Source organism: Pteropus vampyrus, unplaced genomic scaffold (genome assembly GCF_000151845.1).
Source record: "Pteropus vampyrus isolate Shadow unplaced genomic scaffold, Pvam_2.0 Scaffold4, whole genome shotgun sequence".
Lineage (NCBI taxonomy): Eukaryota > Metazoa > Chordata > Mammalia > Chiroptera > Pteropodidae > Pteropus > Pteropus vampyrus.
In genome coordinates, this window is record NW_011888785.1 from 4,906,499 (window position 1) to 4,919,104 (window position 12,606).

The 12,606-nt window shown below is 32.3% G+C and overlaps 1 protein-coding gene across 1 annotated transcript in view; it reads left to right on the plus strand.

The window, feature by feature from the left end:
- Positions 1–12,606, plus strand: part of AGMO (alkylglycerol monooxygenase) — a 307,596-nt gene that overhangs the window by 54,345 nt on the left and 240,645 nt on the right. The window contains 1 exon segment of the mRNA XM_011364559.1: positions 3,070–3,089. Coding sequence (XP_011362861.1) covers positions 3,070–3,089 — 20 coding nt within the window.

Here is a 12,606-nt window from a genome sequence, read left to right on the forward strand (position 1 = left end):
TATATATAGTTAAACTAAAAAATTATTAACCTTAAGTCTGAATTCTTGCTAATTTTTTTGAAAAGATTTTTAATTTGTTAGCTCATTATTCTCAGAAGCTGATATACTACTCCTTGTGTCTATTTAATAACATTGTAGGTCAAAATACATTTTTGCCATTACTGACATTCCAAGAATTTATAAAATATTTTTGAACATATTTAAAGGCTCTGAATATAGTTTTCATTACCTTAGAAAGTCAGGCCCATTTTATGTACTGTTTCCCTCAAAATGTCTGACATTATTTGGTAAAATTGTTTGAATGTAAAATAAAGTTTGTAATTAAGAAACATGTTTAAATAAAATAGTAAATTTTCTTATTGCTTTTTCATAGGAGAAATTTTCTTATTGCTTTTTCAGGGAGAGAAATGACTCTTGCATGTTTAGGAAGTTTGCAATTTTTAAGTATATTTTAAAAAAATAATCACATATCTAAGTAACTTACCCAAACAGAATATGCTATCTAAACAGAATTACTGTTCAGTTGCTCAGGTACCAAAATTACTATGAAAGTGAAATTGTAATTGCCATTTTTACCAGTTTAACTATGTTATTCATTTTATCTAATATATTCACTTATCCCCCAAATTAAATTTGCTAGCACAAGAAATTTATAAGATCTTCCGGTCACAAAGCTTCTGTGACTACATATGGCTTTTGACCTGGTTATCTTTGTTGTTCCATGGCTAGTTTCTAACTATTATCATTTATATTTTCAATGATTCTGTTTGGTTTCACATTTATAATTTTTCATTTTAGTTATTTTTTACAATTCATTTTGAATATTTTTATCACCAAGTTGGAGCACAAAATAGAACTTTTTATTTAAAATTAAAAAAAAAAAACTTTAATCTACTCAACCATTATTTTAAATATAATAAATGAAGAGATTTTGGAATAAGAAATTCCATGTCCTCTTATTAATTCTCCACTTTTCTTCAACTAATCAGGCTAAATGTGATTTGATAGGTTCTTCACAGAGAATGGAAGAGATGGAGGAGGTGCACTAAATCAGGGTAGCAAAGAAAGACGCTATTGCCAGTGGTTCTTTGTTTTTGTCTCACTTGCATTTTTTGTGTGTGTGAAGCAGAGGTAGAGAAAATAAGTTACTCAAAGTAAAATAATTTTGCCCATTTTTTTTCCCCAGTAAGAAGTTTTCCATATGAAGGACATAGTTTAGTCAAAACAATTATAATATTTTTTAGATAAAATATCATATAAAGAAGTTTTTTTTTTTTTTTTGGAAATCCCAGTGGACATTACTAATCTTATTTGCCCTGACAAAAAAATTACTATGACAAAGCAGAGTATATTGTGTTCTTATATTTTAGCTTTAGATTCCTTAAATTAATTATAGCAATTTTTTAATGTCTACATTTTATCAGTGCTTCTATATTTTTACAAAACTTGTTTTTTTTCCCCCTTATATATTTGTTTAGGATTCACAAAAACTCAGGAGTCATTGGAATGCTTTGTTCTGTCAAGCAAAATCTTCATTTGTTCACGTTTGCTAGGTGTTATCATTTTCTTAAGATTTTTTATTTCAATTCCTGAGAAAGTGCTTTTTATAAATCCAGGGTCACAGGTTTGAACTGCACATAGGCCATATAACTTTCTAGAAACAATATTCTATCTCTTTAATCCAAATTATACCCCAACTGCCTGGAGATTTTGTGTTATATGCCCACGCAGACCACTGAGCTTCAGTGACAGATACTGAACATGCTTACAGCCTGGGTCTGCTCGCAAACATTCACTGCCAACACCTCGGTACATATAAAGAGTGGTTTGTGTTGTCTCCAAATCATAGAAAAATCCAATGCTGGTACAGTGGAAAAAGCAGTTGTGTTGCAGTCGTACTATTCTGAATGTAAAATTCAGAACTGCTCCTGACAAGCATTTGTTAACTGCACGAAACACAGAAATTGTAAAAATGCAGCAAAGTAGAATTGAGCTTCACTTAATAGGACTACCAAAAATGACTCAGTAACTGTACAAATAGCCTTAGAATATTTCAGACCTTGGGACCCCAAATATGACTTTATAAAAGAGGTTGATATAATAAAACATGCTCCACTGAGAAGATAGTCTTGTTTGTCAACAAAAAATTAGTCCTCCTTGATTATAAGATTAGTGAGAAGGAGTAACGATCCTGGTAACGCTCAAGAGGGCACTGTGTGATGAGTGTGAAGCCTGTAATTTGTCATCTATGTTTTCTTCTAAGGTTGCCATCAATCTCCATCAGGCCCCAACTTCTCACCTATCGCCCACCCCCCACCCCCACAAAAGTGGGAGAAATATCTCTGTTACGTTTTAAGAAGTGAATTACAATGCACAATTGTTAACACTGTGCAGGGTCCCCTGACCACCAAAGCACAAACCACCCCAGAGACTTCAACTGAACATGAAAAATTGATGAAGCCTGGTAAAAGCTTATGACCACAGATACAGGCAATTTGAGTTTCTTGGTTTTGTTTTTATCTTCTGAGCTGCCATTGTTGACCACCACTCTTATCGCTTTCTCTCTCTAGCTCTCTTTATTTACTCTTCTCTTATTTCCCCATACTTAAAAAGAAAGCATCTTTTCGTAATCGCCTCCTTTCTTGTATCTCTCTGTATTTGTATCACTTTATTTTAGATCCCTTCTCACTTACTTCTTTTGACCTGATGACTTTCTTGTCACACCTCTATGTTTTTTATTGATGTGTAAATCTAGCTGAACAGAAATCAGACTTTTTAAACAAGTTGGGCCTCAATAACATTTTTTAAGTATGTGATATTTCTTTTCTCCATCTCTGAGACAACTCATATTTTAATGTTTTTTTTTCTCTTTTTTTTTCACTATTTTTCTTGGATATTGCCTATCAATTTTCTTTTTATAACTTCATTTTCAGTATTTGGTACAAAAGAAATGCTAGCCTCAAAATAGAGATGGGAAGGTTTCCTGCTTTTTGTAATATATGGAAGTGTTTAAATTTGGCACTATTTCTTCCTTACTGGTTGGAAGAAGTCATCCATAAAAATATCTAGACCTGGGTATTTAGTTTGGGGTAGTTTCTAATTACATATTTAATTTCTTTAGGAAATACATCACTATACAGATTTTCTAATGATTGTTTCCTTTTCCATAAGTTTTTGTAGATACTTGTTTGATTTATCTAAGTTTTCAAATGTGTTGGCATAAAATTTTTCAGATTGTCAGCCTATTAACTTTTTTTAGGACTGTAGGATTTATAGTGGTATCCTATTTTTATTCCCTATAAAGCTAACATATGACTTCCTTATATTTTTCCCGATCAGTCTTGTAGTCATTCATCTATTTTTTTCAATCTTTTCAGAGAAATATCCTTTACTTTGATTGAGTCTCTCTATTGCACATTGTTTTGTTTCTTTTACTTATCCTCTTTTATTATGTCCTTCTTATTCTATTTAATTTTATTTTTAACTTTTTAATATGGATATTTATATCATTGATTTTCAAACTTCTTCTTTTAATAGATGTGCTAAAACTATAAATTACCCTCAAAACACAGCTTTGTATGATCCCACAATTCATGATTTGTTATGTTTTTATTATCACTTATTTCATTGTGACTTCTTGGACTGTTGTGTTACACATAAGTGTATTGCTTAATTTCCAAACTGTTGGGAGTTTAACAGTTAGATTTTTATTAGTGATTTCTAGTGTTCAGAGAACATATTCTGAACTATTTCAATCTTTAAAATTATTAAACTTGATTATGGTCAAGAACTTAGCTCAAAAATTGCAACAGGAGCACTTGGAAAGAATCCTTATTATTGGATCCTAAAAAATACAATTAATAAAGTTGACGAAATTTCTATTTATTTATTTTTGTTTATTTGTCTTATCAATGATTGAGAGGTATGATTAAACATCCTCATCTGAATATGAATTTAACTATTTATCTTTTAGTCATCATTTTCTTTTAGCTTAAAAATTATGAAGCTATGTTATAGGTACATGTAATTAAGGCAGTTATAGCTTTCTCATGGATTGATCTTATCATTATAAAATATTTTTCTTTTTTGATAGAGATGATATATACCTTTCTCAATCAAGAAAACAATCTAATTCTTCTTTACATTTAACTTTGATATATTTGGCAGAGATTCAAGGTCTGGGTGGTAACTTCTAACACTTATGTCACTCTCAAAGTATTCTCAAAGTCCTGTCCTTCTGACAAAGATCCTGCTGCAATTTTCCAGACCTTTTCATTATTCGCAACTGTGGATGGGATCCCTGCAATAAAATATTTTATATTAAGAATCATCATCTCTTAGTTTTTCCTCCTATTTTGTTTTCCTTTCATATGCCATTATTTATATTTAAAGCAATGAAGAGAACCTTTTACAATCTAAAAGTAGTTTTTCTTTGGCCCCACAGTTCTGTAATGATGTGGCGATATATATTAATGCTGTAGCTACTTCCATTTCTCTCTGACACCTATGAATAGATAGCTGTGAGGGTTTCTTATTCATCAGTCAATCATCATGGCCAACACATAATTAGTTTTCACTTACTTTCACCTCGACTGGAGCTTAACTGGGCCTTCAACCAATAATCATCACTTTTCTGTGTCAATACCAGGTGACTTTTCCAATAATTTTCTTTAAGTAATAGCACAGACTTAGAAAAATATGAACTATAAGATTCAAACTATAAAACTTACTTATGGAATCTGAGGACAGATAAAGAAAATTTCATCCAAAAGTAGTTTACACTTTAATACTAAAGTATTCAGCTACTTTTGGGAAGCGTTTGAATTAATATGGAGCTAGGAGAATTCTAGCCAAAATTAGGGCCATTTGAAAATTAATCTAATCTTACCCTGATTATGATATCCTGTTAATAGATTTGTTACTTAGTATTAGTAAAAGCTATAACTCCTTATTCTATGATGTTATGCGATTCTGTCCTTATCCATCTTGCTCTTAGTGCTCTCCTCATCATCAACTACATGCTGAAGGCTACATGATCCCCCATTTCTACTCCACCTCTCTCTACAAACTTTAGGAGGCTAATTCCAGGAATTCAAGACATAATTACCTTTCTCATAGAACTTCAAATTTAAGATGTCCTGAACAGAACTTCTCTAAACTCATAAACCTATCATTTCTCCCACATGACTGAAACTCCTCATAGTCTAATCCAGTAAATTGAGTAGTTCTTCATTACATGCACCAGCAATTTACAATAACTTTCTAATTACTATTTGAGACTAATATTTCTATCTTAGAAATAACTACTAACAGACACTTCTATGTTTTATTTCAGCTCACCATCTTCTCAGGCTGTGGTAACTGTTTCTGATTTGGTCACCCTGCTATTTTACCTTCTCTTGTCCATTTACCTCAACAAGCTAGAGTAATTTTCCCAAATAAACCTCTTAATGTAGCTTTTTTGCTTAAAGTCATCCACAGACTTTTGGCTGCCAAAATGTAATTTAAAATCATTACCAAGGACACATTCTTCATAATCTGGCTCTTGCTTACAATTCCAGCCCTATTACTAACCTCTCATCACCACTCCTATCATAGACCTTTTGCATTCTTCTATTTATATACCTGTCTCCTTTATTAGAGAGGAAATTCCCTGGCATAGGGTAGCCTGTCAATATAGAAGGAATGCAGCAGTGCCTGATGCATGAGTAAAAAGGCTATTTTTTATTTAAATGATTCCTACTAAATTATGTTCGCAAGTGTTAACCCAAACTACCATGGCTTCTTTATTTAATCCCATGGTAGTCCATAATAAATCATCATAATGTCTTTCAAATTTGAACCATCTATATTCAGTAAAAATATTAAAATAACCTAAAACTGTAGCTATGGAATATAGTGGAAAGAACATTGTCTCAGGAGTCTGGAGTTCCTAGTTCTAATCCTGGGAATTTAGGCTAGTCACCTAATCACTCAATGACTCAATTGCTTCTAGAACTTATTTCTCTGTCTTTTCAACTCTTGAATTCTATGGACTTAAAATGACTTTCACATTATCTACATTTATATTAGGTTCATTTGATTTTTCTGAACGTTGGCTGGCTTTTTCCTTTTTCTGGCCCTGCCTCATTTCACTTTTGTCTCTTTAAACTCCATTATCACAAATTTAAAGGGACTTCTTATTTTGCAATATCCTCTCTTTTCCGTACTAATTAAATGTTCTTTAAATGTCTATCATTTCTGCATATTGATTATATAAAACAATGCATCCTTACTTTGTTTATACAGTTTTTTATATTGATTCTAATGAAAACTATGCATGAGCAATTGTGTGTCTAACTTCCTCAGGCTCAGAGCTGTATCACTCAAAGGCACAATGTTTATTAGCTCATAAAGTTACTGTACAAGATTACGTTTCCTGCACCCATCCCAGATGATGAACGGTATGACAGATTAAGGTTCTAGGGCACAAAATTTAAGATAAAGCTGGTGATCTGGGGTGCATATTTTTCAAAAACTAAATCATTAACTTGAAAATAAAAGAGATGGTCTTGATTAAGTCAAAATTATTGCTCAAGATCTGATCTGATCTGAACAGTCTTTACTTTAATATAAATAACAGACTCGCTGGCTGGCCCTGGAGTGAGAACAGGAACACGATCAGCGATGACAACACTTGACATGGCTGGTGTCTGAGGTTCCCATCGTTATGTGTGGTGTCCTGTTCAGTTCAGCAAATTCCACAGGATTTTGCACCCCATTGACTATTCTAGTGACAAGATCTGATGTCTGTCAGCAGACAGAAAAGTCACAGCCATGCTGTATGCATGTGTTGGACTTACTCTTCTGGTTTTTGTAATGTGTATTGGCTGGTTTGCTTCACTGATCACTTTACAGTCTAATCCACAGTGAGTTTGGAAAGGAAAAAAGCAGCAAAACATTTCCCCTTTATTTCAGTGTGTTTTCAATGATACTTGAGAGATACTTGAGAGGAAGAGATACTTCCTTTTATAGATGGACCTTTGGAGATCACCAAATCATGCCTTCTCATTTTATAGACATGGTAATTAAAGGCTCATGGAATTGAGTGACATGTTCAAATGATAAAGTTAGGGAATACATTAGAGACAGGAATTTAACTTCTGTCTCCTAGTCCAGGGCTTTTCCACTTTTCTATCCTCTTTTTACTATTCAGACTAGAGCTATATTATATCATAGATATGATTAAACTATCAGTACAAATAGGCTTTATTTTTTCTTACTGAGAGTAAATGATAGCTGGTCAAAGATGGAACATTTCTCTGGAGGGTATGTGTCACTTTAATATGCACTAGGGGAAGGTACAAGGGTTCACCTCATATTTTGGGATTCCCTACAAGTGAGAAAAGTAATTGGTTGTAGGGTGGCCCAAAATTCAACAGATATCCAGCACATAAGTCTTTCTAAAATTTGGCTGGATATCATGAAGTGTCATGTGATTATTTATTTATTCGCTTACTACATTTTATTTATATTTCATATATATTCTCCAGTATCATGACAGAGCAACAGAATCAAAATCTCTGTTGGTGAGATCAGGGAGTTTTTACTGGTTTAATGTTGTGAGGTGATTCTGACTTGCAGTCAGGTTTTGGGCTTATAGCCTTTGTGGAAGGTCTCAGCTGTTTGTGGTAGAGCCTAAGCCTCTCTAACGCTACACACTAGAACTGGAAATGTTTAGGTCATGTAACACCTTTCAATAAAGTTTGGAAAGCTTGCTCCACCTTGACAAGTCCATATATTTAGGTAATAATGCTTTCCTGGTCTTTTCATAAGGTATTATTATCTCTATAATATGCAGCTAAACAGCCCCCATGAATGGACAAGTGTATTTTAGAATTAAATCATGCCTTGGAAATTTAGAATGTCTCTTTCTCTACTGACCTTCTTGCCCTAATCTGCAGGGCACCTATATCATTTGGAATGGTTTTAAACTTTTTAAAAATGTGGGTAGAAAATAATTTCAAACATAGAAATAAAACATAGAAATTCTAAAGAAACAAAGCTTTAGGTTATCATCTATGAAAAATTGTCTTTATGGATTATTTATGATAATGTATACATTTCACCAAAGTTTCAAGCATAGGCTTCAAGTTAAAATTCTAACTTCCAAAAGAGCAGGAGGGAAAGAGTGACTAAACTGATATATGCATTATTTTTAAGAAGAGATGACTGTGAGAAAATGTTGACATTTGGGTAAACAACCTAAAATTGTTAGTTAAAAATTAGTAAACTTTTGGTACATTTGTCTTTTAATTCTGTTAGACTTTTGACTTAAAAAGAAGAAATTAATTTAATTATTGCATTTATAAATGAGAAAACCAAGTTCAGAGCAGTGATTCTGAAGAGACATAAAATTAGATAAGAAAGGAAGCATTATGTTTGAATGTCTGTAGTGTCAAGGCAATACTATGTCTGTAATAATTAATGGAAACAAGTTGAAATCTAAAAAGAAAAGAAGTTATTTTATTGGCTCACTGAGTGAATGTCAGTGAACTATTTGTATTTTGTTGGTATTTTAGATACCAACTACATAGAAATTTTAGGGAGCCCACAAGAATTGCCCAGTTTTTCTTTTCAAACTTTGTCAACTAAAAACCTGTTTTTAAAACTCTACTGGCAAATATACATTCTTTTCACATTTCCCTGCCCCAAGTTTTTATTCATTTACATTCATCATATGCTGCTTTGTTGTAAAGAGTTACACCTTGAAACATGGTAGGATTATACAAGATAGAGTGAATGTATGTGTAATAGTTGTTTAATAAAAACATACTATTGTCTATGGGGTACATTCTATAATCCAATTTAATTACCTGTTTCAGTGGCATCCAGCTACCGTAGTCAAGAGATCCTTCCTTATTCATATATTGCTATATGTTGTTTTGTTCTTCAGTGCTCTATTTCAGAGTTTCATTTATTCCTTTAATCTGAAATTATCAGTTTTGTTTAACACAGAAAGCAGTTTTGAGAATTCGTTTTTTTTTTTTTTTTAAGAAGACATTTTCTAGAATAGAAAATGACAGACTAATGATTTTGTTGTACATACATACTTTGTTTATCACTGTCTGATAAAATTTGACTAAAAAAACACTCTCAAGTTATTGCAGGCACATTGTGAAGGTACACTCTTAGGTAAGAAGTAAATCATGATGGTTAAGAGGTGGTCTCTAGATTCCGAATGTTAGAGTGAAAATCCTAGCTCAACTTGCAAGTTCCTTTAACTGTTTGTTTCCATTTCCTTACCTATAAAATTGGGAGGAGGATAATAATAAAATTAACCGTGAAGGGCTGTTATAAGAATTAAATTACATGACATATATAAGTTCTTCAAATGGTGCAAACATCCACCTATTTCGTTTTACATGTGTTTTACAATATTTAGAAATGTGTCTATAGTCCAACAGACATAATTTTATCAACAACTTTCAAAGCTTGATGGAAAAAAAGGGCTCCAGTTCTTGCTCACTTCATTCCTCCTCTCAGAGACCACAAACCAGCCACTAGACAGAAAGACCTTTTTACAAAAAAGAAAAGAAATATGAAACAGCTACCCTACAAACCCAGTACTGTAATTCCACCCCCCAATTTTGAAAAGAATCTAATTTGAAACAGACATTTATAGAAACAATAACTTATTTAATGCCCATAGAGATATGACTACGAAACAACAGCAACAATCTGCTTTATCCATGTCCTGCCCTCCTTAGAACTTCTTTTTAAACACACGTTGGGGCATGAAGAAGCAGTCTATGGAAGGAATATCTTCAGAGACTGATTTTTTTCATGAAGGTTATAGTTTACTAATTTCAGTAAAATGTCAAGAATGATATAATCCATATGTGGATTAATGTAACCTCACAGAAATCTTTGAAATCTGAGATGCTGTTATGTAAAACTGTTATCTATTTGTTACCTATTGTGGAAAATATTGGTTTCCACAATCCTTTCTTAATAATGTCCACCTATTTAAACAGCAATGGTTCTTGGTAATTGAGGTTATCTTCTATTCCTTAAGGATCAAGGCAAACCAGAAGTAAAATTAGATGTCTACTTCAAGATGTTTTCTCACTTAGTGCATATTTATATCAATAAGCTTCCACTTAAAGTGACACTCTAAATCTTAAATACTCCAAAACTTTCCCTGAGTCCAATATTAACCAGACTCAGAATTTCACTTACCTTGGTTATTAAACTCTAATTCATTTCTAATGCTAATGTTTTGGAAGCATTTCTATAATAGAGAAAATTAAGGCTCACACAAGTAAATTATTATTTTTATTTAGACCTCATATGGAAAAAGACAACCATTTATATTTATGGCTCATTTAAATCCTCTTTAATTTCATCTCAAATCATTTACTTCATTCTTTTTTATCCTACAGTCGTGTCTAGTTAAACTACATTAGAAATTCTAAATAATGTGAAACACTTAGTTAGATTTACATTTAATAAACCTAAATTCTTTCTTAGTAAGTATATTGTAATTGTAGATTCTTGATATTTTTACATTGAAGACAGTTAGGTTTGGTCAATTTAATGAAATACATGACAAACATATAAAAAGTTTATTATGAAACTGTAAAAATAGGATGCCAGATTTCCTATTGTTCAATTTCTTACTCTTGTGTTTGTTTCAAATGTATAGTCAAAAGTCACTTTTAGGCCTACTCTTAATCATCTTAAACATGCCCAATTATTTTATAAGTGGGTTCAATTACATAGAAAGGTGAAATATTTTGGGTTGATCACATATATTTACAATGTAAAAACACGTGTTATTGGCATATGCTAAGGCACAATGTGTAGGCCAATATTACCACAACAAAGTTCTTTTTTGTTGTGAAAAATATGATCACATTAATGTTATTAAAACATCAGATAAATATGTTTTCAGAATAAAAGTATTTTTAAATCAATTGTGACATCAAATTCTTTCTATGATTTTACAGTAACAGTGTGCAACCTTTCTTAAGTCAACACTTATGCTTTATTTCCTTATGTATAAAATTGACGGTTTAGAGTGGGTAACATTTAAGATTTCTTTCAGTTCTAAAATATGATTTCAGAATGCTTCAGTGTTAGAAAGGATCTCCCATATTATATATTTTTAGTTCACAGAGGGAGTAATGGATAAAATCATTTGCTAATTGCATATATCTGAGTTTAAACAGAGATTCTTCCTGTTAAGAAATACATTTCTATTCAGCTTTTTGAAAGTGATTTTGGGATATATTTTAAGTTATTCTTTATATTGGATCAATGAGAAAGTCAATTATGGTGTAAGACTTTATGATCTATGATTATTGTGGACATTAATGAGTTTTTTCTGAGCCAGACCTTCATTCACCCCAGAAGGCAGACAGTGGCCCACAGCACTGAGTACTAGACTCTGTGAAGTTCAGAGATTTGAGTAGTCACAGTCCTTAACCTCAAAGGGTTGAAAATCTACCACAAGCTGCTTAAATTCAGTACATCGTTCAAAACTTTTCATCAAAAATTGTAGGCTTCAGCATTTTAAATGACCAGATCGTTCAAAATTAGCACTTCTTTATTGTTAGGACTCTTCTTAATACAAAATTATTATTTCTTTTATGCTCTTTTCTCCGGGCGGCTAAGTCACCCTGCTAATCAGTTTATACTTCTACAACTTCCAAAAGTGCAAATTGATCTGCTTCTTTTCCTCCTCAGAGATTTGCTGTCCCATTTGTTTTTAAGCTTTTTGAAAGAAAAAAAAAAAAGAATCTTGGCTTTACATAAGAGCTGTGCCTTGTAGAAGTTTTGGAAATTTTAAATTGCAGTCCCACTCGCAGGTGAAACATTATCTGGTCATCTTGTCATTAGTGCTGACAGTTTTGGCTGAGGTCGAAGTTAAGAAAAATGCTGGAATGAACCAGGAAACAGTCATATGTTCCTCATCCTTCACCTCATTAATCACAAAGTTAACATTGTCTCTGAAACAATACTGTTTTATTGTGTGGTAATCCTCATTTATAGTTAGAGCTACTAAACAATATTCAAGAGTCCAGATTCCACTCTATGCCCTGCCAAGTATGGCTGAGACATGACAATCATGACATTATTCATTGATAATTAAAGCAGAAGGAAGAATCCTGGGCAATGATCTCATTCTTATAGTTTGATCCAGAGTGGAATACGCTCCTAAAAGTTTCCATATAGACCCATAATTATTATCTTTTCCCCCTCTTTTTTTCTTTCTTTTTGCTATTTGTATCATAGATTATGATTAGCTATACAATGGAGTCAGAAAATATTAAATTTGAAATTTTGTACTTCTGTGTACTTTCTCTGTCCACTAATGGTCAGGGTATTTAATATCTCATCTCCAGCTTACAAACTCGTGAGATCATACCAGTGTGTGATATCGATACAAAGAATTATGGAGAAAATGGAGAAATGATAATGATGACAATTGGATACAATTCTGATTTATGGGCACACTATTCTTGAGGTATACATAAACCACTTAGGGAAATGTGCTCATCTTAATGTGTTGGGGTTGTAATATATCATTAAATCCAGAGAGCAAATGTATCTCTATGAGTA